Genomic DNA, 20715 nt, shown 5'->3' on the forward strand with positions numbered 1-20715 from the left:
CCTCCTCTCCATGTCATTCACCATCTAGATGTTTACCTCCCTTCTAAATGGATGTGTCCCTTGATGTTCACATAAACTACTTATCCATGCCTAGTAGGCTTGGGCAGTATCCAGATTGTCCTACCTTAATAATGACCGAGTGCCATACTGGGATATTCGGTAATACCTACGCTGAACACAAGGGGCACTATTTTCAATCCAAAGGTTAGCAATGCTAACAAGTACATGTAAAATCTAACGAACGCATGCAAACATTTTATACAGTCTCTTGACAAACTTTGCAGGACAGACATCCCACTCATAAAGTTATACAAGTAACTCAAAAATGTTAGTCTGCTGCACACGCAAAATAAATATTGAACGGAAGGGATTCTCTAATTGCAAGAAGCTAACCACTTAGCTAGATAACTTGGTACTAAATTAGCAAACCAAATACACAACTGCAGAGCATTTAGCACATTTTAGACGGTTAACTTAATAGTTCTAAGATATTTAGTTGTGAATTCCATACTATAACAAGATCACCTGGCGCGGGCTGCAGTTAATCCCAAGACTACTGGTAAAGCTTCGTAATGAAATAACAAGATCTGCGTTATCTCCTAAATTGCACGAGTTGACTGCAGGTATTTACTTAAGTAGCTACAAATATTCAAATGAATAAAAAATCATGTCAAATAAATAGTTTGTGGTATTGACAGTGTTGAAAAACCTCCCGTGGGTATTTCCAAGCCTCATGCCTATGACCCATTCACTAAGTTTTCAGTGATTCACAAACTCACATTTCTTACTTTATTTGAAAACGACTAGTTACTAAGCACATACAGGTATGGATCTGTAGCCTAGGCCTCTATGGTTTCCCGTAATGCAGTTTACCAGAAAAAATAAAAGCTGGACTGTTCCACTTTTACTAGTTTAGTATCCAGTGACTTTTCTGAGAAAATGTTTGCAGAGCCTGTGTGTTTGTGTGTCTGTTCGACAGTGACTCGCAGTATGGTGAGAGCAGGGATGTGGTGTTACACTGGATCCTGTATCCTCACTAATGTCTTCTACCTGTACAACACAGATCATGTAGGTGTGTGTGGGGAGGTTTCCTACATGTTCAGACAGGGTTCCAACATGTGCACCACATAACTACCTTATAGGATCTCTATGGTTCCACCCCCATTAAGTGTCTTACCAAAGCAGCAGTTGGGATGTTTTTCACAAGAGCTGATCAGCTGCACTCAGTCAGCACACTGGCTCCTGCTGTTTACTGGGAAAACACTCTAGTTTCAGTTTCCATTCTCTGGAAAAGCTGACAACGGGGTCAAGTTAGGGCAAGGCATCTCTCCCGCTCTTTCTATAGCCTGGTTGTCACCCATTTATGTCTTAGTTTATTGATTAAGTAACCTTTGCCTGGAAAGAGATATGGAGTGTTAAGAGTACGCCACACTTTTCCATCTAACTCCAATCCTCAGTTAAAGTATATTACTGTTCTCACTCTAGGGCTCACCCCATTTAGTCGACTGGTCCATTGTTTGGTCCATAATATTTACATTTACATTTAAGTCATTTAGCAGACGCTCTTATCCAGAGCGACTTACAAATTACTGTTCTCACTCTAGGGCTCACCCCATTTAGTCGACTGTTCTCACTCTAGGGCTCACCCCATTTAGTCGACTGGTCCAATGTTTGGTCCATAATATTACTGTTCTCACTCTAGGGCTCACCCCATTTAGTCGACTGGTCCAATGTTTGGTCCATAATATTACTGTTCTCACTCTAGGGCTCACCCCATTTAGTCGACTGGTCCAATGTTTGGTCCATAATATTACTGTTCTCACTCTAGGGCTCACCCCATTTACTGGTCCAATGTTTGGTCCATAATCCATAATATTACTGACTGGTCCAATGTTTGGTCCATAATATTACTGTTCTCACGACTGGTCCAATGTTTGGTCCATCTAGGGCTCACCCCATTTAGTCGACTGGTCCAATGTTTGGTCCATAATATTACTGTTCTCACTCTAGGGCTCACCCCATTTAGTCGACTGGTCCAATGTTTGGTCCATAATATTACTGTTCTCACTCTAGGGCTCACCCCATTTAGTCGACTGGTCCAATGTTTGGTCCATAATATTACTGTTCTCACTCTAGGGCTCACCCCATTTAGTCGACCGGTCCATTGTTTGGTCGATAGGCTGTTGGTCGACCAAGATTTCTTTAGTCGAGCAGTCACAATACATTTTTTACAGAGTGTGCAAGACACCGGTCTGATTCACTCCGGTCTCAGTGGACTAATCCATTGCAGAGGCCACGGAATGGCACAGTCCATCACTCTGAGACATGTGATACTAACATTGTATATGGTTATAGTATGTTTTTTTTTAACTATATAAAATTGAGTATGTAAAAATGAAATAATATCTATTTTATAACATGAGGTTTATCCTTCGTTGGATACGGTCGCTGCACGCGGTTATGGAACATACTCTTCAGTGCGCCCTAGAATTGGTGCCTTTCCCTATGTTGCTATCTGCATAATAGCAAATTTGAGCGGCATATTGGAATTGAGAACATTGGCGGAGGCAGCAGCAGCAGCAGAAACAGTCCTTGCCTTATTCTAATTGTCTAAGAGAATTCAGCAGAGATAAAACCCCAACTGAATTGGATCTATAATCAATAGCCTAACTGTTAAATGTGCCTGGCTTTATAAATCATCCTTATATATAAATAAGTCCGGTCCTGCTTCTGTTGCCTGTTAGAGAGTGTTTGTTTATAGCCTACTGATTCCATGAGCACCAAGCTTAATGCAACGGCAAAATGATGGATAAAGCCATTTTTAAGCTTTGCTCTGCTGTAATGAAGGCTTTATATTGGTTTTTCTGTTAGAACAGACTGGTATTACTTCTCATTTATTTAGTGTTTACACTGTTCCAAACAGGAGAAAAATAATATTGTGATCTAACAGCACCTGTTTGTCACACATAATATGCACGCTGCTCTCACTCCTATACCCTCATTTTTCTTGATCTCCTTATTGTTATTATGATCATCATTATAATAAGTAGTGTCGTTATCATTAGTAGGCTTTGTATAAGTATCCTTGTGTAACTACCTTCGAGCTGTTGTCCTAAGACCGTGTCCTGTTTTGTCTTAAAACCGTATCTAACTTGGGCTACTGTATCAATCAATTGATCAATTATTCATTCGTTCATGCCATCACATAGCATACGAGACAAGTTTTAATATTAAATAACAAAGGGAGCTTTGAGTAATTAGCCTAAACAATAAATACATCGCAATTCACGAATGCATGCAACTGTTTTTAGTCTGCTGTAATCAAGGCTTTATATATTTTATTTCTCATTAGAACAGACTCTTTGATACACTTATTTATTTGGTTTTTACACTTCCAAATTGTTTTAAAAAATGTCATTTAACAGCAACTGTTTGGCACACAATACTCACACAACGCTTGCTCCTATACCCTCCTTTATCTAGATCTCCAGTAGTTTCCACAACTAAGTCAAATGTCTTCCACAGATCTGACTTCCCCTTTCCCTCCTGAACAACCAGTAAACATTTGCGCGTTGCTTTTTCACATCCTCATCCATTTTGCTGTCACATGTTACTGTGTTTGGAGTTTGTTATAACCAATATATTGATGTGATTATTATGGGCTATAGGTCAGGCCCTATTGGTCACATGCATGCGATGCTTACATGTTTTATGTAAAGCGAGCAAGGGTTGAGGGAATAGGAAATGTTTTTCCTAAACAAATTAGGGATTTCGGTAACAACTTTTCAGTCAGAAACAAGTAAGAAACTAAATGGCTGAAATGATGTAGCAACTTCAGCATGGACAGCCCAATAAACACTTCCTGTGCTGTGGTGCCTTTTCAATACAGTAGGGAGGAGAGCGAGACAACGTGCTCCAGTCACACAGGCACTCACTGTCATTTTGTTGTAACAGTGTGACCATCGGGCTCTTTCTTGTCTCATTTGTCTCTTAATTATTTAATCAAACAGTGTGCTTAAAGCATCAGACAAGCTCAGTGCATATATAGTTGATTTTATTCAAACACATAGGGTGTGTCTACCTATATATTTAAAAATCTATTGGTCGAAAGAACAGGACGTCTCTGTCGACCAAGATTTGTTTTAGCCGTGGACAGCCCTAACTCACTCCCTGCCTCCCCTCCCAGAACACGTGGGTCCCCAGGAGAGGAGAGCAGGGCCCCAAGACCATAGACCAGATCCACAAGGATGCTGAGCTGGAGGAGCACAGGGAGGTTCTCAAGGTGCAGCAGCAACTCCTCAACCAGAACACCCGAGGAGGAGTTGGAGGACGTGGTGGTGGAGGAAGAGATCAGGGGAGCCGCGGGGGCCAACACCCCCAGACGGGCCAAAGGAGTCAGCCCCAGGACGAGGGCTGGAACACAGTTCCCATCTCCACCAAGAGCAGATCCATCGACACCAGCCGACTCAGCAAGATCACTAAGGTCAGTGATACATTATACTGTGAATTCTCAGCCACGTACCGTGGACCCATACTCAGTTTGGACTGAAATACTCCAACCCCCTCTACTTGCAGTCTAGCATCCACCTCCTTAACCTTCAACCCCATTGTAAAGTTCTATCAGCCCTACCATTCCCAACTGAAACACCAAACCCACTCACTCTGTAGTCTGGCACACACCACTTAACCTTTAACCTCCATTTAGAGTTATTCCTGACTCCTCACTTATATAACTCAAAACTTCAGGCCTTTTTCAGATCTCAAGCTGTTTTGCCCCCAACAATCCTGCAAGTCTTCTTTCCTCAACAGTAATGTTTCTAACCTCTCCTTCTCTCTGCAGCCCGGGGCTTTGGACTTCAACAACCAGCTGCTGGCGCCCCAGCTCGGGGGTAAGGGCATGTGGGGCAGCTGGGGCAAGGGCAGCAGTGGAGGCACCACCGGAGCCAAACCCGCTGGTGAAGCCAGTAAGTCCTCTTACCAGTACAACCACTATTGTGAAATATCTACTCTTAGGCTCTTCAAAAATTCAGTGTTTGTGTTCTCTGTGTGTTCATAGCCCCAGAGTCAGGAGGCCGCCCAGCCACCAGCACCCTCAACAGGTTCTCAGCATTGCAGCCACAGCAGCCCTCCTCCTCAGGGCCCTCACATGACTCGGACAGAAGAGTTCCTCAGAGGTCAGCAGCACTGGGACATTACAAAAGACTACATCTGTCCTTTAAATATAGTGCCTTCCGAAAGACTTCAGACCCCTTGTCTTTTTCCACATTTTCTTACAGCCACATTCTAAAATTGATTTAAAATCAATCGTCCTCATAATCTACACAAAATACCCCATAATGACTAAGCGAAAACAGGTTTTAGATTTTTTTTTTTTGCAAATGTATTAAAAATAAAAAGCAGAAATACGCTTTTTACATAAGTACTCAGACTCTTTGCTATGAGAACCTACCAGAAGGACAACCATCTCTGCAGCACGTCACCAATCAGGCCTTTATGGTAGTGGCTAGGCAGAAGCCACTCATCAGTAAAAGGCACATGACAGCCCGCTTGGAGTTTGCCAAAAGACACCTGAAGACTCTCAGACCGTGAGAAACAACATTTTCTGGTCTGATGAAACCAAGATTGAACTCTTTGGGCTGAATGCCAAGTGTCACGTCTGGAGGAAACCTGGCACCATCCCTACGGTGAAGCATGGTAGTGGCAGCATCATGCTGTGGGGATGTTTTTCAGTGGCAGGGACTGGGAGACTAGTCAGGATCGAGGGAAAGATGAACAGAGCAAAGTGCAGAGATCCTTGATGAAAACCTGCTCCAGTGCGTTCAGCACCACAGACTGGGATGAAGGTATACCTTCCAACAGGACAACAACCCTAAGCACACAGCCAAGACAACGCAGGAGTGGCTTCGAGACAAGTCTCTGACTCCTTGAGTGGCCCAGCCAGAGCCCGGACTTGAACCCGATCGAACATCTCTGGGGAGACCTGAAGATAGCTGAGCAGCAACACTCCCCATCGAACCTGAAAGATCTTGAGAAGATCTGAGAGAAGAATGGGAGAAAATCCCAAAATACATGTGTGCAAGCTTGTAGCGTCATACCCAAGTAGACTCGAGGCTGCCAAAGGTGCTTTAACAAAGTACTGAGTAAAGGTTCTGAATACTTGTGTAAATGTGATATTTCAGTTTTCTATTTTTAATACTTTAGCAAACATTTCTGAACTGTTTTTGCTTCATCATTATGGGGTATTGTGTGTAGATTGACGAAAAACAACAATTAAAACCACTTTAGAATAAGGCTGTAATGTAACAAAATGTGGAAAAGGTCAAGGGATCTTAATATTATCCAACGGTACCGGTTTGAATATGGAACATCACTGCTACCACAGGGCAGAATGTTTATGATTGGTTCAGATTAATTAAGGTCATCTTGTGACTCTTTGCATCTACCCCCAACCCCTGCCCATATACACAAACAGGAACAGCTCGAGCCGGGACCGTGGCAGCGACAGATTCGAGCGCCATGACCGTGGCAGCAACGACCGCTTCGACAGGCGGGATGACCGGCGAGACGACCGGGACAGGAACCGGCCCCCGGTCACCAAGCGGAGCTTTAGCAGGGAGACGGTGGAGCACAGCAGAGAGAGGGAGCACAGCGGCCCTGCTGATCCTGTACGCCGTGTAGCCAGCATGACCGATGATCGGAGCAGCAGAGACCGAGCCAGGAGCAAAGACAATGGTACAAAACAAAGAATACACACAGCATACTTTCTGTCAGGCTTACAGTACTGCTGGCAGGAGTGACCAGGAGTTTTAAAGGGATGGGGAAAGGCAGAGAGTTGGTGCTATGTTAACCAATTCAGGGACCTTTACGGGGAATTTGCAATGTTTTTAAAGGCAAGGTTTTCTCAGGGAGACATTTGTATGTGACTTTCTCTGTTTGGGCCACAGTGAAGAGGGAAGCTACTCTGACCCCCCCTCCTGCCCAGAACAAACCTGCCTTGAGTGAAGAAATGCTGGAAAAGAAGTCCACAGCTATCATAGAGGAGTACCTACACATCAACGACATGAAGGTACATCACACTTATACCCATGCAGATCATTGGAGAGACCTACATATCAACCACAGACAGATATGATACATACTGTAGCTAGTTGGCCACATGGTGGTAATTGAAAATGGCTTTCCATGTAAATGATGTACAACAAAACAGGTTATTTTAATGTTTTTATTATTGAAACACTGCCCTACTTTAGAGGAGTAAAACTAACCTTTGAATCCTGTTTCCCCTCCTGCGCTGTAGGAGGCGCTGCAGTGTGTGGTGGAGATGAACAGCACACCGCTGCTCTTTGTATTTGTACGGAGTGGTCTAGAGTCCACTCTGGAGCGCAGCCCCATCGTCAGAGAACGCATGGGCCTGCTGCTACACCAGCTGTACAAGGCAGGGACCCTGCCCAAAGAGCAGTACTACAGAGGGTCAGTCACCTCAGAGAGAGTTTGTGTTTTCTGCCTGTGTAACAGCACTATACACAAATGAGTTGTGAAACATTGAATATGTGGAAAAGGTTATAGTGGATCACTAGTATATTGACCTTTTTCTTTTCTAGATAGTCTATCTGATAAATCTGAGTGATTTGGTGTGTGTCAACAGGCTTCAAGAGATACTGGAGGTGGCGGAGGACATGGCCATAGACGTCCCCCACATCTGGCTCTACCTGGCTGAGCTTATCAACCCTATGCTTCACGAAGGAGGCATCCCCATGGGACAGCTCTTCAAGTCAGCCCCAGGCTTCATTCTAGGCCTCTAATAATAATAACTCTATTTAATCAGTCAGTATCCTCTATATTAAGATGTGACCTACTAACCCTTTTTTGACCTATGACCCTGTAGGGAGATATCCAAGCCCCTGGTTCCTCAGGGGACGGCTGGAATTCTGCTGGTCCAGATCCTCACCTTACTCTGCAAAGGAATGGTATGTTCTCTCTCTACCCAACCTGTGAAGGAGATAGTGCTTTATGTTTTCATATCTGTCCAGACGTCTAGAAGACATTTTGATGTTTGAATTCTATGCAAATGTCATGTTTGTGGATCCAAAGTGTTTTTAATGGAACCACCTGTATCTGCTACTTCAGAGCCATAAAAAGGCAGGCGCCATGTGGAGGGAGGCGGGGCTTAGCTGGAAAGACTTTCTGCCTGAGGACGAGGACGTCAACAAGTTTGTGACAGAAAAGGTAAGAGGTCATGACCCTTTTTTAAATGTTTTATTTCATCTTTATTTAACCAGGTAGGCTAGTTGAGAACAAGTTCTCATTTGCAACTGCGACCTGGCCAAGATAAAGCATAGCAGTGTGATAGCAGATGTTTGAAGTTGGTGAGGGAGATAAAAGTCTCCAACTTCAGCGATTTTTTCAATTCGTTCCAGTCACAGGCAGCAGAGAACTGGAACGAAAGGCGGCCAAATGAGGTGTTGGCTTTAGGGATGATCAGTGAGATACACCTGCTGGAGCGCGTGCTACGGATGGGTGTTGCCATCGTAACTGAGATAAGGCGGAGCTTTACCTAGCATGGACTTGTAGATGACCTGGAGCCAGTGGGTCTGGCGGGGAATATGTAGCGAGGGCCAGCCGACAAGAGCGTACAAGTTCCAGTGGTGGGTGCTTTAGTGACAAAACGGATGGCACTGTGATAAACTGCATCCAGTTTGCTGAGTAGAGTGTTGGAAGCAATTTTGTAGATGACATCGCCGAAGTCGAGGATCGGTAGGATAGTCAGTTTTACTAGGGTGAGTTTGGCAGCGTGAGTGAAGGAGGCTTTGTGGTGGAATAGAAAGCCGACTCTTGATTTGATTTTCGATTGGAGATGTTTGATATGAGTCTGGAAGGAGAGTTTACAGTCTAGCCAGACACCTAGGTACTTATAGATGTCCACATATTCAAGGTTGGAACCATCCATTGTGGTGATGCTGGTCAGGCGTGCGGGTGCAGGCAGCGAACGGTTGAAAAGCATGCATTTGGTTTTACTAGCGTTTAAGAGCAGTTGGAGGCCACGGAAGGAGTGTTGTATGGCATTGAAGCTCGTTTGGAGGTTAGATAGCACAGTGTCCAAGAACGGGCCGGAAGTATATTGATTGGTGGCGTCTGCGTAGAGGTGGATCAGGGAATCGCCCGCAGCAAGAGCAACATCATTGATATATACAGAAAAAAGAGTCGGCCAGAGGATTGAACCCTGTGGCACCCCCATAGAGACTTCCAGAGGACCGGACAGCATGCCCTCCGATTTGACACACTGAACTCTATCTGCAAAGTAATTGGTGAACCAGGCAAGGCAGTCATCCGAAAAACCGAGGCTACTGAGTCTGCCGATAAGAATATGGTGATTGACCGAGTCGAAAGCCTTGGCAAGGTCTATGAAGATGGCTGCACAGTACTGTCTTTTATCGATGGCGGTTATGATATCGTTTAGTACCTTGAGCGTGGCTGAGGTGCACCCGTGACCGGCTCGGAAACCAGATTGCACAGCGGAGAAGGTACGGTGGGATTCGAGATGGTCAATGACCTGTTTGTTGACTTGGCTTTCGAAGACCTTAGATAGACAGGGCAGGATGGATATAGGTCTGTAACAGTTTGGGTCCAGGGTGTCTCCCCCTTTGAAGAGGGGGATGACTGCGGCAGCTTTCCAGTCCTTGGGGATCTCAGATGATATGAAAGAGAGGTTGAACAGGCTGGTAAATAGGGGTTGCGACAATGGTGGCAGATAGTTTCAGAAAAAGAGGGTCCAGATTGTCAAGCCCAGCTGATTTGTACGGGTCCAGGTTTTGCAGCCCTTTCAGAACATCTGCTATCTGGATTTGGGTAAAGGAGAACCTGGAGAGGCTTGGGCGAGTAGCTGCGGGGGGGCGGAGCTGTTGGCCGAGGTTGGAGTAGCCAGGCAGAAAGGCATGGCCAGCCGTTGAGAAATGCTTGTTGAAGTTTTCGATGATCATGGATTTATCGGTGGTGACCGTGTTACCTAGCCTCAGTGCAGTGGGCAGCTGGAAGGAGGTGCTCTTGTTCTCCATGGACTTCACAGTGTCCCAGAACTTTTTGCAGTTGGAGCTACAGGATGCAAACTTCTGCCTGAAGAAGCTGGCCTTAGCTTTCCTGACTGACTGCGTGTATTGGTTCCTGACTTCCCTGAACAGTTGCATATCACGGGGACTGTTTGATGCTATTGCAGTCCACCACAGGATGTTTTTGTGCTGGTCGAGGGCAGTCAGGTCTGGAGTGAACCAAGGGCTATATCTGTTCTTAATTCTGCATTTTTTGAACGGAGCATGCTTATCTAAAATGGTGAGGAAGTTACTTTTAAAGAATGACCAGGCATCCTCAACTGACAGGATGAGGTCAATGTCCTTCCAGGATACCCGGGCCAGGTCGATTAGAAAGGCCTGCTCCGAGAAGTGTTTTAGGGAGCGTTTGACAGTGATGAGGGGTGGTCGTTTGACTGCGGCTCCGTAGCGGATACAGGCAATGAGGCAGTGATCGCTGAGATCCTGGTTGAAGACAGCGGAGGTGTATTTGGAGGGCCAGTTGGTCAGGATGACGTCTATGAGGGTGCCCTTGTTTACAGATTTAGGGTTGTACCTGGTGGGTTCCTTGATGATTTGTGTGAGATTGAGGGCATCTAGCTTAGATTGTAGGACTGCCGGGGTGTTAAGCATATCCCAGTTTAGGTCACCTAACAGAACAAACTCTGAAGCTAGATGGGGGCAATCAATTCAAAAATGGTCTCCAGGGCACAGCTGGGTGCTAAGGGGGAGTCGGTAGCAGGCGGCAGCAGTGAGAGACTTATTTCTGGAGAGAGTAATTTTCAAGATTAGTAGTTCGAACTGTTTGGGTATGGACCTGGAAAGTATGACATTACTTTGCAGGCTATCTCTGCAGTAGACTGCAACTCCTCCCCCTTAGAACTGTCAATCTTGATGGAAGATGTTATAGTTGGGTATGGAAATCTCAGAATTTTTGGTGGCCTTCTTGAACCAGCATTCAGACACGGCAAGGACATCAGTGTTAGCAGAGTGTGCTAAAGCAGTGAGTAAAACAAACTTAGGGAGGAGGCTTCTGATGTTGACATGCATGAAACCAAGGCTTTTTCGATCACAGAAGTCAACAAATGAGGGTGCCTGGGGACATGCAGGGCCTGGGTTTACCTCCACATCACCCGCGGAACAGAGGAGGAGTAGTATGAGGGTGCGGCTAAAGGCTATCAAAACTGGTCGCCTAGAGTGTTGGGGACAGAGAATGAAAGGAGCAGATTTCTGGGCATGGTAGAATATATTCAGGGCATAATGCGCAGACTGGTATGGTGGGGTGCGGGTACAGTGGAGGTAAGCCCAGGCACTGGGTGATGATGAGAGAGGTTGTATCTCTGGACATGCTGGTTGTAATGGGTGAGGTCACCGCATGTGTGGGAGGTGGGACAAAGGAGGTATCAGGGGTATGAAGAGTGGATCTAGGGGCTCCATTGTAAACTAAAACAATGATAACTAACCTGAACAACAGTATACAAGGCATATTGACATTTGAGAGAGACATACAGTAATCACAGGTGTTGAATTGGGAGATCTAGCTAAAACAGTAGCTAAAACAGTAGGTGAGACAACAACAGCTAATCAGCTAGCACAACAACAACAGCAGGTAAAATGGTGTAGGCTAGGCAGGGGGGGTCGGATTAACTACACACAGAGCCTGAGTGCGGCTGGGGCCGACAGATAAAACATAAACAAGCAGAATGGAGTACCGTGATTAATGGACAGTCTAGCATGCATCAGCTATGTAGCCAAGTGATCAGTGTCCAGGGGGGCAGCGGTGGATGGAGCAGGGAAGCTGGACTGGCGAGTGTTATCCAGGTTAAAAACAGTTAGCAGTGGCTAACAATGACTAAATAGCTTGTAGCTAGTTAGCTGGTTAGCTTCTGGAGGTTCTTGAGTGTGTTCTAAAAATAATGGCGATTCCGAATCACATTGGGTGAGGCAGGTTACCGGAAGGTATAAACAAATTACAATTTGAAAAGAGAAAGTAAATATGGGTCCAGTGAGTGTTTGGGACACGGTGATTCAAACGGTTAGCAGGCCTGTGCTAACAAGCTAACATTTACATTACATTTAAGTCATTTAGCAGACGCTCTTATCCAGAGCGACTTACAGTTAGTAGGCCAGGGCTAAACAAGGTAGCAGTTAGCGGACCGGGGCTAAACAAGCTAGCAGTTAGCAGGCCGAATTAGCAAGCAAGGACGTCACGATGGGGTGAGTCTGTTTATTCCTCTTCATGCGGTGACATCGATAGACCGGTCGAGGGTCCGGATATTGTAGGAGTAGGAGCCCAGGAGTATGCTTCGGTGGTAGCACAGGAGCTCTGGCTGGGCTAGCTTCAAGCTAAGTGGGTGGAAACGCTAGCCAGGAGTAATCATCCGGGGTTGCGGTTAGCTAGATAGCTAGTTGTGAAGAATCCAGCTGAAAATGTTCCGTTTGCGGTGGGAATCCGGGGATAAAAAATAATAGGTCCGTTATGCTCTGGTTAGAGTCGCGTTGTTCGAACTGGCGAGAGCTTTCCGAGCTAAAGGTTAGCTGATGACTGGTTAGCTGAAGACCGCTAGCAATGGTTTGCTGCCTGATAGCTGGTAGCTAGCTGGTAGTTAGCTGGCTAGCTTCAGTTGAGGGGTTCCGGATCCAAAGTAGATATAAGTACTTTAGAAGAAAATAGCTACATTGGGTGAGGCGGGTTGCAGGAGAGTATTTAAAAGTTGAGGTTTAACAAAATGTTTTAAAAGATATGCGAAGAAAAATATGTAAAATAAAAATATCTATGTTAAAAAATATATAAAAAACGATATATACAAGGGACACGACAAGACGTTCGACTGCTAAGCCATCTTGGACCCTGTAGGGGTTGAAAGCAGATTCACCATATAGTATTGCCCCTTTTTGAACTAAGAGACAAATATGAAATAATAGTCAATTATTGAAGGTGGACTCAGCTAAATTACTTTGCCACGAGCAGCACTGCAGATATCGAGATAAGCAAGATACAGTCACAGTATTTGTGCATGTGCACGGATTCGCTTCACGCTCTTACAGCCAGAGGACCAAAACAGCTGAAGTTGAGCCTCACACTTTAACACACTTTAGTTGCGGAAATTGACCCACTGCTGTTTACTTTGCATCTACGTCATATTGCTGAGGCTTCCTTTGGATCAATCTATCAAATTGCAATCAAAAGGTGCTTTAACTTCTTAGTGATCTCTTCTCGCGCCAATCCGATTTGACAACACCCAGTGAAATAGCATAACTCATACAAGTGTTATACATCGGTTTTTAAGATGTACTTCTTGTTAATACAGCCACAGTGTCCGATTTCAAAAAGGCTTTACGGCGAAAGCAAACCATGCTATTATCTGAGGACAGCACCCCATCAAACAAACACAGTTTTTATCCGTATGTCAAAATAGTGTCCCCTAGCCTTAAGAAGTTTTAAGGGCTTTCCAGACAGGAAGCGGCAGCAGAGTTGCCCGTTGATTTTCATTTGAGCTAGGCAAGCAACATTATCCTAGGCAGAGCGATCTGCGGTGCTCGTGCACATGAAAGATACTCGGCCGAAGCAGAGAAAATGGGAATCTACTCTATTTTGGCAAACTTTCCGCCCCATCGCCTCCTGTCTGGAAAGACCTTAACAGTAATGATGGGAGGTTTCACTCTCTTGCTGTGTGTTCCCTCTGAATGCAGAATGTGGAGTTCACCCTGGGAGAAGGAGGAGATGAGACAGAGAAGAGCAGTAAGAAAGAGCTGAGCTCAGAGGAGCTGAACAAACAGCTGGACAGACTCATACAGGACAAGGCTGACAACCAGAGGATCTATGATTGGGTCGAGGTATGACGTGTGAGAGGGAGAGTGTGTCCACTCACCCAATTAATATTTCGGTTTGCTTTTGTTAACAGTGCATTCGGAAAGTATTCAGACCCCTGGATTTTTCCCACATTTTGTTACGTTACAACCTTATTCTAAAATGTATTAAATAGTTTGCCCCCTCAATCTACACACAATACCCCATAATGACAAAGAACATAAATATTTGTTGCACATTCAATGTAAAATGTATTCAATATCACTTTTACATACAGTACCAGTCAAAGGTTTGGACACACCGACTCATTCCAGTTTTTTTTTTTTTACTATTTTCTACGTTGTAGAATAATAGTGAAGACATCAAAACTATGAATTAACAGATATGGAATCATGTAGTATGCAAAAAAGTGTTTAACAAATGATAATGTATTTTATTGGTAAACGACCAAGTCCACATTATGGCAAGAACAGCTCAAATAAGCAAAGAGAAACGACAGTCCATCATTACTTTAAGACAAGAAGGTCAGTCAATACGGAAAATGTCAAGAAATTTCTATGTTTCTTCAAGTGCAGTCGCATAAACCATCTTGCTCTCGTGATGACCGCCACAGGAAAGGAAAGCCAGATTTACCTCTGCTGCAGAGAATAAGTTCATTAAATTTACCAGCCTCAGAAATTGCAGCCCAAATAAATGCTTCACAGATTCAAGTAACAGACACATCTCAACATCAACTGTTCAGAGGAGACTGAGTGAAATCAGTCCTTCATGGTCAAATTGCTGCAAAGAAACCACAACTAAATGACACCAATAAGAAGAGACTTGCTTGGGCCAAGAAACACAAGCATTGGACATTAGACCGTTGGAAATCTTTCCTTTGGTCTGATGAGTCTAAATGTGAGATTTATGTTCCAACCGCCATGTTTTTGTGAGACACGGAGTAGGTAAACGGATGATCTCTGCATGTGTGGTTCCCATCGTGAAGCATGGAGGAGGAGGTGTGATGGTGCTTTACTGATGACACACAGTGATTTATTTAGAATTCAAGGCACACTTAACCAGCATGGCTACCACAGGACTCTGCAGCGATACTCAATCCCATCTGGATTCCGCTTTGTGGGACTACCATTTGTTTTTCAACAGGACAATGACCCAAAACACTTCCAGGCTGTGTACGGGCTATTTGACCAAGAAGGAGAGTGATGGAGTGCTGCATCAGATGACCTGGCCTCCACCATCCCCTGACTTTAACCCAATTGAGATGATTTGGGATGAGTTGGACCACGGAGTGAAGGAAAAGCAGCCAACAAGTGCTCAGCATATGTGGGACTCCTTCAAGACTGTTGGAAAAGCATTCCAGATGAAGCTGGTTGAGAGAATGCCTAGCATGTGCAAAGCTGTCAAGGCAATGGGTGGCTACTTTGAAGAATCTCAAATGTAAAATATATTTTGAATTGTTTAACACTTTTTTTGATTACTACATGATTCCACATGTGTTATTTCATAGTTTTAATGTCTTCACTATTATTCAAAAACTATTATTTTCCTTAAAAATATAGAAAAACCCTTGAATGAGTCGGTGTGTCCAAACTTTTGACTGGTACTGTATGTATTAAGCACCTTTGGCAGCGATTACAGCCTCAGGTCTTTTTGGGTATGACGCTACAAGCTTAGCACACATGTATTTGGGAAGTTTCTCCCATTCTTCTCTGCAGATCCTCTCAGTGCTCTGTCAGGTTGGATGGGGAGTGTCGCTGCTCAGCTATTTCGGGTCTATCCAGAGACGTTTGAGTCTTGGTGGTTCCAAACTTCTTCCATTTAAGAATGATGGAGGCCATCGTGTTCTTGGGGAGTAATCAATGCTGCAGATACGTTTTGGTAAACTTCCAGATCTGTGCCTCGACACTATGGACAATTCCTTCGACCTCATGTCTTGGATTTTGCTGTGGGACCTTATATAGACAGGTGTGTGCCTTTCCAAATCATGTCCCATCAATTGAATTTACCACAGTTGGACTCAAATCAAGTTGTAGAAACATCTCAAGGATGATCAATGGAAACGGGATGCACCTGAGTTCAATTTGAGTCTCATAGCAAAGGGTCTGAATACTTATGTAAATAAGGTATTTCTGTTTTTGCTTCGTCATTATGGGGTATTGTGTGTAGATTGCTAAATATATATATATATATATATAAAATCCATTTTAGAATAAGGCTGTAACGTAACAAAATAAGGATAACGGAAAGGGGTCTGAATACTTTCTGAATGCACTGTATATATATCCCCATTAGTCCTATTGGTCCTTGTTGTATATCCCACTGCTCAACCCCACTGATATGTGTTGTGACTGTGCCTCCCCTCTTTAGGCTAACCTGGACGAGACGCAGATGTCCTCCAACATGTTTGTCAGAGCAGTCATGACATCCATCTGCCAGTCAGCCATCATCTGTGAGTTACCCTACCTTTACCTGTCATTCCAACACTGTATCAGGACAAACCTGCACTCTAATACTCTTTTCAGTGAACTTAGCAGCTCTGTACCGATGCATGGTTGCTATAACCGTGCTGGAACGGACAATGTAGAAATAACATATCCGAGCCAACACGTTATGGCTCTGATCACTCCAAAAGTAATCATGATAATGTAGCTGGTGACACTTTGCTTCTTGAAAGTCCAATATCTTGAAAACATGACTGCTGACATGCAAAACATTTTGGGACTGTATCAATAGTGGACTAATGTAAAAAATACCAAAAGGTAGTTTTTGACCCCTCTCCCGCTGCCTGCAGGTGAGAACCCTTACAAGTTGGATGCGAAGGTGATCACCCGGAGGGCCAAGCTGCTCCACAAGTACCTGAAGGATGAGCAGAAGGAGCTGCAGGCTCTCTACGCCTTGCAGGCCCTCATGGTGGAGATGGAGCAGCCTGCCAGTGAGTGAGATACAGAATGACTTCAGTCTCTTTCCTCTCTGTTTCCCTGTGTCAAGTCTGGCAGTTTTTTTGTGATGCACCCTATATGACATTTTTGACTGATACCGATATTTTCCTTGCAACAAAAAAAACAATACAGATATTGAACATTTTACCGGCCTTTTAAGCACTCTAGTACAGTTAAATAGTTAACACACAATGAACGCAGTAGTCTAAGGCACTGCATCTCAGTGCAAGGGCTGTCATTACAGTCCCTGGTTCGAATCCAGGCTGTATCACATCCAGCCGTGATTGGGAGTCCCATAGAGCGGCGCACAATTGGCCCAGCGTCGTCCGGGCCGTCATTGTAATGGCTTAACTGACTTGCCTAGTTAAATAAAGGTTACACACACACACCACACTGGCCAAAAAGTTATTTAGTTGACATTTACCTGTGTCCCCATTGCCAGTAAAACATAATCAAACCTATTTCAGTCACTTACTTGCAGTGCTGTTTCGTTGTTCATTTGGTCAGTCATGTCACTCTCAACCAAGATTTCTATGGAACGCCGTTTGCATGTCAAAAAAGATACACTTCAAATAACACTATTTGACCAATCAGGACCTGAATATGACTGCACATCACATAATAATTTAACTCGTTCATACATTTCATTTCATGTCACAACAATTCATCAATACGTATGCTATGATGCTGGTAAAGTTGCCTCGCGCACCTACAGGGCTGGGTTGTTTTTTTTTTTTAAGCGAAGTAGCTTATGGATGCAAACAATGTTCTTCCCCAAAAATGACACAAACTAGGTGTCATCATCTAAAATAACCCTAATTTATAAGACAGTTATTATTTGATTAATGGTGGCCGGACCCATCTATGTGAACCTAGCCACAATATAGATACGCCCCAATAGTGGACTTTGCGGTTAGCCTTCAAAATAAAAGAATGGCATAATTCTACTATTTGTCTTTTGCATTACTGTCAATGATACACTATTATTTTGAAGGCAAACCGCAAATTCCACTATTGTGCCTAATCCTTATTGTGGCTATCTTCACAACACATACCCCCAGTCCGGTTGAGCCTCACTAGCCAGATGAAGCTAGCTGGCTACTTATAACATTAGCTTTGGGCAACAGGGTTAAGTAGCTGGCTAGCTATTTATTTTCATGAACTGAAGTTCATTTTCAACAGGCAAACAACAAGTGGCAACCTAGCTAATACTTACTCACAAGGATTCCCAAATCATTGCTAAGAATAATGAAAATGACTGCAGTTTCTACAGGTCATTGTTTTCAGGCTGGTTGTATTGGTGCTAGCTAGGTATCAAGCTAAAGCTATCTACCCCAGAAGTTGCAGTCAAACAAATTATGCTTTATTACCGACGCGGTATTGTAAACGCGTCGTTTGTGGCCGTTGTTTGCTTATTTGCAGACTTTTTTGTACAGGTTTGACAGTGCTACTTTCTTTTTTAACACGCAAATACCCAAACAGAGTTCCAAAGTATGTATGTGGTGAAGCTAATAGTGACGCTATTACTGTGTAACTCCGGTAGGGCAACATCTGAAAAATAGCGCACTTGGTAGTGTGTACTGGTCGACCAGTCGACGAAAGCCAACATCACCCACGACAGAGAACGGTTGATTATCAAGGGCAATGAATTCCATTATCTTGGCTTTAATGGATTTATCCTTTGAGTTGTCTCGCTGAAGTTATCTTACTCTTTCAAATGACTGCTGGACTTGTTGACGGCTCGATCCACACAGCAGACATTGTGGGCTAGGTTAGGAATGCTGTGTTGCACGTGCAGTGAAAACATTTAAGTGGAGTCATTACGTCATGTACCTAGGGTATATCGGTATGCACGGAAACTTTGACATAGGTATTTAACATCGGTGTTAATCAAGACATCGAGCCCAAACCGATGTTGGCATTTTCAGCTAATATCGGTCGATTCTGAGATATTCACCGATATATCGTGCATCCCGTTTTTTTTTTAACATGCTGAAGAGACTCTGATTTGTCCTGTGTTTGTCTCATAATGTCAGCCTTTTTCTTTCTCTTTTCCCATAGGGGTCATTTGACCGAGGGGTGTGGTTGACCAATTTGTATCCTAGATGTTATCTTTGTGCACATTGTGTATTGAAATCCTGTCTCCCTCTGCTTACATTGTTGACATGCTCTCTTCCTCCTTTCTTGTAGATCTGCTGCGGATGTTCTTTGACACGCTGTATGATGAGGACGTGATCAACGAAGAGGCCTTCAACAAGTGGGAGTCCAGCAAGGACCCCGCAGAGATGCAGGGTAAGGGTGTGGCCCTGAAGTCCGTCACCGCCTTCTTCACCTGGCTCCGTGAGGCCGAGGACGAGGAGTCTGACAACAGCTAGGACCTGCTCACCAGCGCCCCCTGACCTCTGGGGAGACCTGGAGGAGGAAAAAGAACATCCTGTTGATGATGATTCAGGAACACGGGGCTGTTAGAATCAATCAAATCCTTCAGCGTTAAAAAAAAAAAAGAGGAAAAAATCATCTAGGAGATTCTACTACGGATTGAACATGCAATCGTTTTCTGTTTTCTTTTCTTCATTTTTGTTTATTTTGCTGCCGAATGTCTTTGAACTAAATTGAGAAAGTAATTGCGAGAGCGATAAGCATTACAACAAGCTGTAGGGGTGGCTGTTTCCTTCAGTGTTTTGAGGTTTTATCCCTTGTTTTAAAGGCGTCATGTTGCCGTAGCAACACTATTCATGATGTTTAGCAAAACAACAAATTAAATCCCCAACAGACCGAACTAATAAAGGCTGCTCATATATATATTTTTGATTACATCATATATCCTGTTGAATGAGACATGATGGCCATCATGTTGAATGTATGATTCTACACGACTCTGTCAGTGATTTAGCTCTTTCTTTTTGAGTTCAGGATGATTGAAGTGTTTCTTTTTTTTAGATAAAAGAAAATATGTATAAAGAAAAGTGGACATGCTGGAGCTCGCTTTCTTTGAACATTACAGTGTGGAGTCTTTGAGACTCTTGTGGACTTCCTGTCTGGTGGAGAGGGACAGTGGGGCAATGGACAATGACCTTTTGCTGCTGGGGGTCACAATGCTTCCTTATGGCCATGCTCGCCAACCCCAATTTGTCCCGTGTTACTTTTTTCCTACACTTCCAAAAACTGTGGGTCTGGAAAGGGAGAACGGGCTTGCAACGATGTGGATTTTTAAAAAGAGAAAATCATAATTCAAACTTGAAAGGTCTATATATAAATCATCTTTAAAGAAGCAATTTCAAAAGAGTATAAAATGACATTCACAGTACGTTTCCTAAGGCTTTTTCTGCTTCCGTTTAGTGGAAATGCATTTCAGGAGAGTTCTGTAATATATTGCTTTTTTGTTTTTCAAAAATAAAAATTCTAATGTTATGCCATGTATTTTTTTTCTGAAACAAAGTGGCAGTTCTCTGTATTTATATTTTTCTCTCCTCAGCTTGTAATGATCCACCTGAAGTCATTGATTACAATTTAATTGAATATTTTGTAAATACTTTTTTGCTTTACTTTATGAAGTATTTAATTAAGAAAATGAATGCCTCTTTTCATATCTAAAACTGGAAAAGATAATAAAGAACATTGCAAATAAGACACCATTTTAATATATTGTTTTTTATCCAGAGTGGAGGACTGACAGCCTACATGTAGTTTCACAGTAATGTCAGATTTTAAACTGTTTCCCCCCACCATGTCCTCTCTGTTGTCCCACACAAAGAAACTGAAAGCCTTTACTCAACTTAATTGTCCTGTGGAATGAGGAAGCCGACTGGGCATTGTGTCAGTCTCACCCAACCAGAACATGGCTATGGGGCTCCGCCGCTGAGAAATTGCATTTGTGTGTTTTCATTGTCTCTGCTTCTAAAGT

The 20715-nt window shown here is 43.7% G+C and overlaps 1 protein-coding gene across 14 annotated transcripts in view; it reads left to right on the plus strand.

Moving 5' to 3' along the window:
• The window catches only part of LOC123992600 (eukaryotic translation initiation factor 4 gamma 1-like), an 82679-nt gene extending 62238 nt beyond the window's left edge, over positions 1–20441 (plus strand). For all 14 annotated transcript variants that reach the window (XM_046293863.1, XM_046293862.1, XM_046293866.1 and 11 more), the window contains 13 exons: positions 4187–4483; positions 4841–4964; positions 5057–5174; positions 6473–6732; positions 6945–7066; positions 7298–7470; positions 7646–7771; positions 7886–7967; positions 8128–8226; positions 13755–13898; positions 16240–16321; positions 16664–16804; positions 19002–20441. In XM_046293863.1, the coding sequence (XP_046149819.1) occupies positions 4187–4483; positions 4841–4964; positions 5057–5174; positions 6473–6732; positions 6945–7066; positions 7298–7470; positions 7646–7771; positions 7886–7967; positions 8128–8226; positions 13755–13898; positions 16240–16321; positions 16664–16804; positions 19002–19186 (1953 nt within the window). In that variant the 3' untranslated portion in view covers positions 19187–20441. The remainder of the gene's footprint in view (positions 1–4186; positions 4484–4840; positions 4965–5056; positions 5175–6472; positions 6733–6944; positions 7067–7297; positions 7471–7645; positions 7772–7885; positions 7968–8127; positions 8227–13754; positions 13899–16239; positions 16322–16663; positions 16805–19001) is intronic.
• Positions 20442–20715: the final 274 nt, after the last annotated feature.

The sequence above is a fragment of the Oncorhynchus gorbuscha genome, linkage group LG13 (genome assembly GCF_021184085.1).
Source record: "Oncorhynchus gorbuscha isolate QuinsamMale2020 ecotype Even-year linkage group LG13, OgorEven_v1.0, whole genome shotgun sequence".
NCBI lineage: Eukaryota > Metazoa > Chordata > Actinopteri > Salmoniformes > Salmonidae > Oncorhynchus > Oncorhynchus gorbuscha.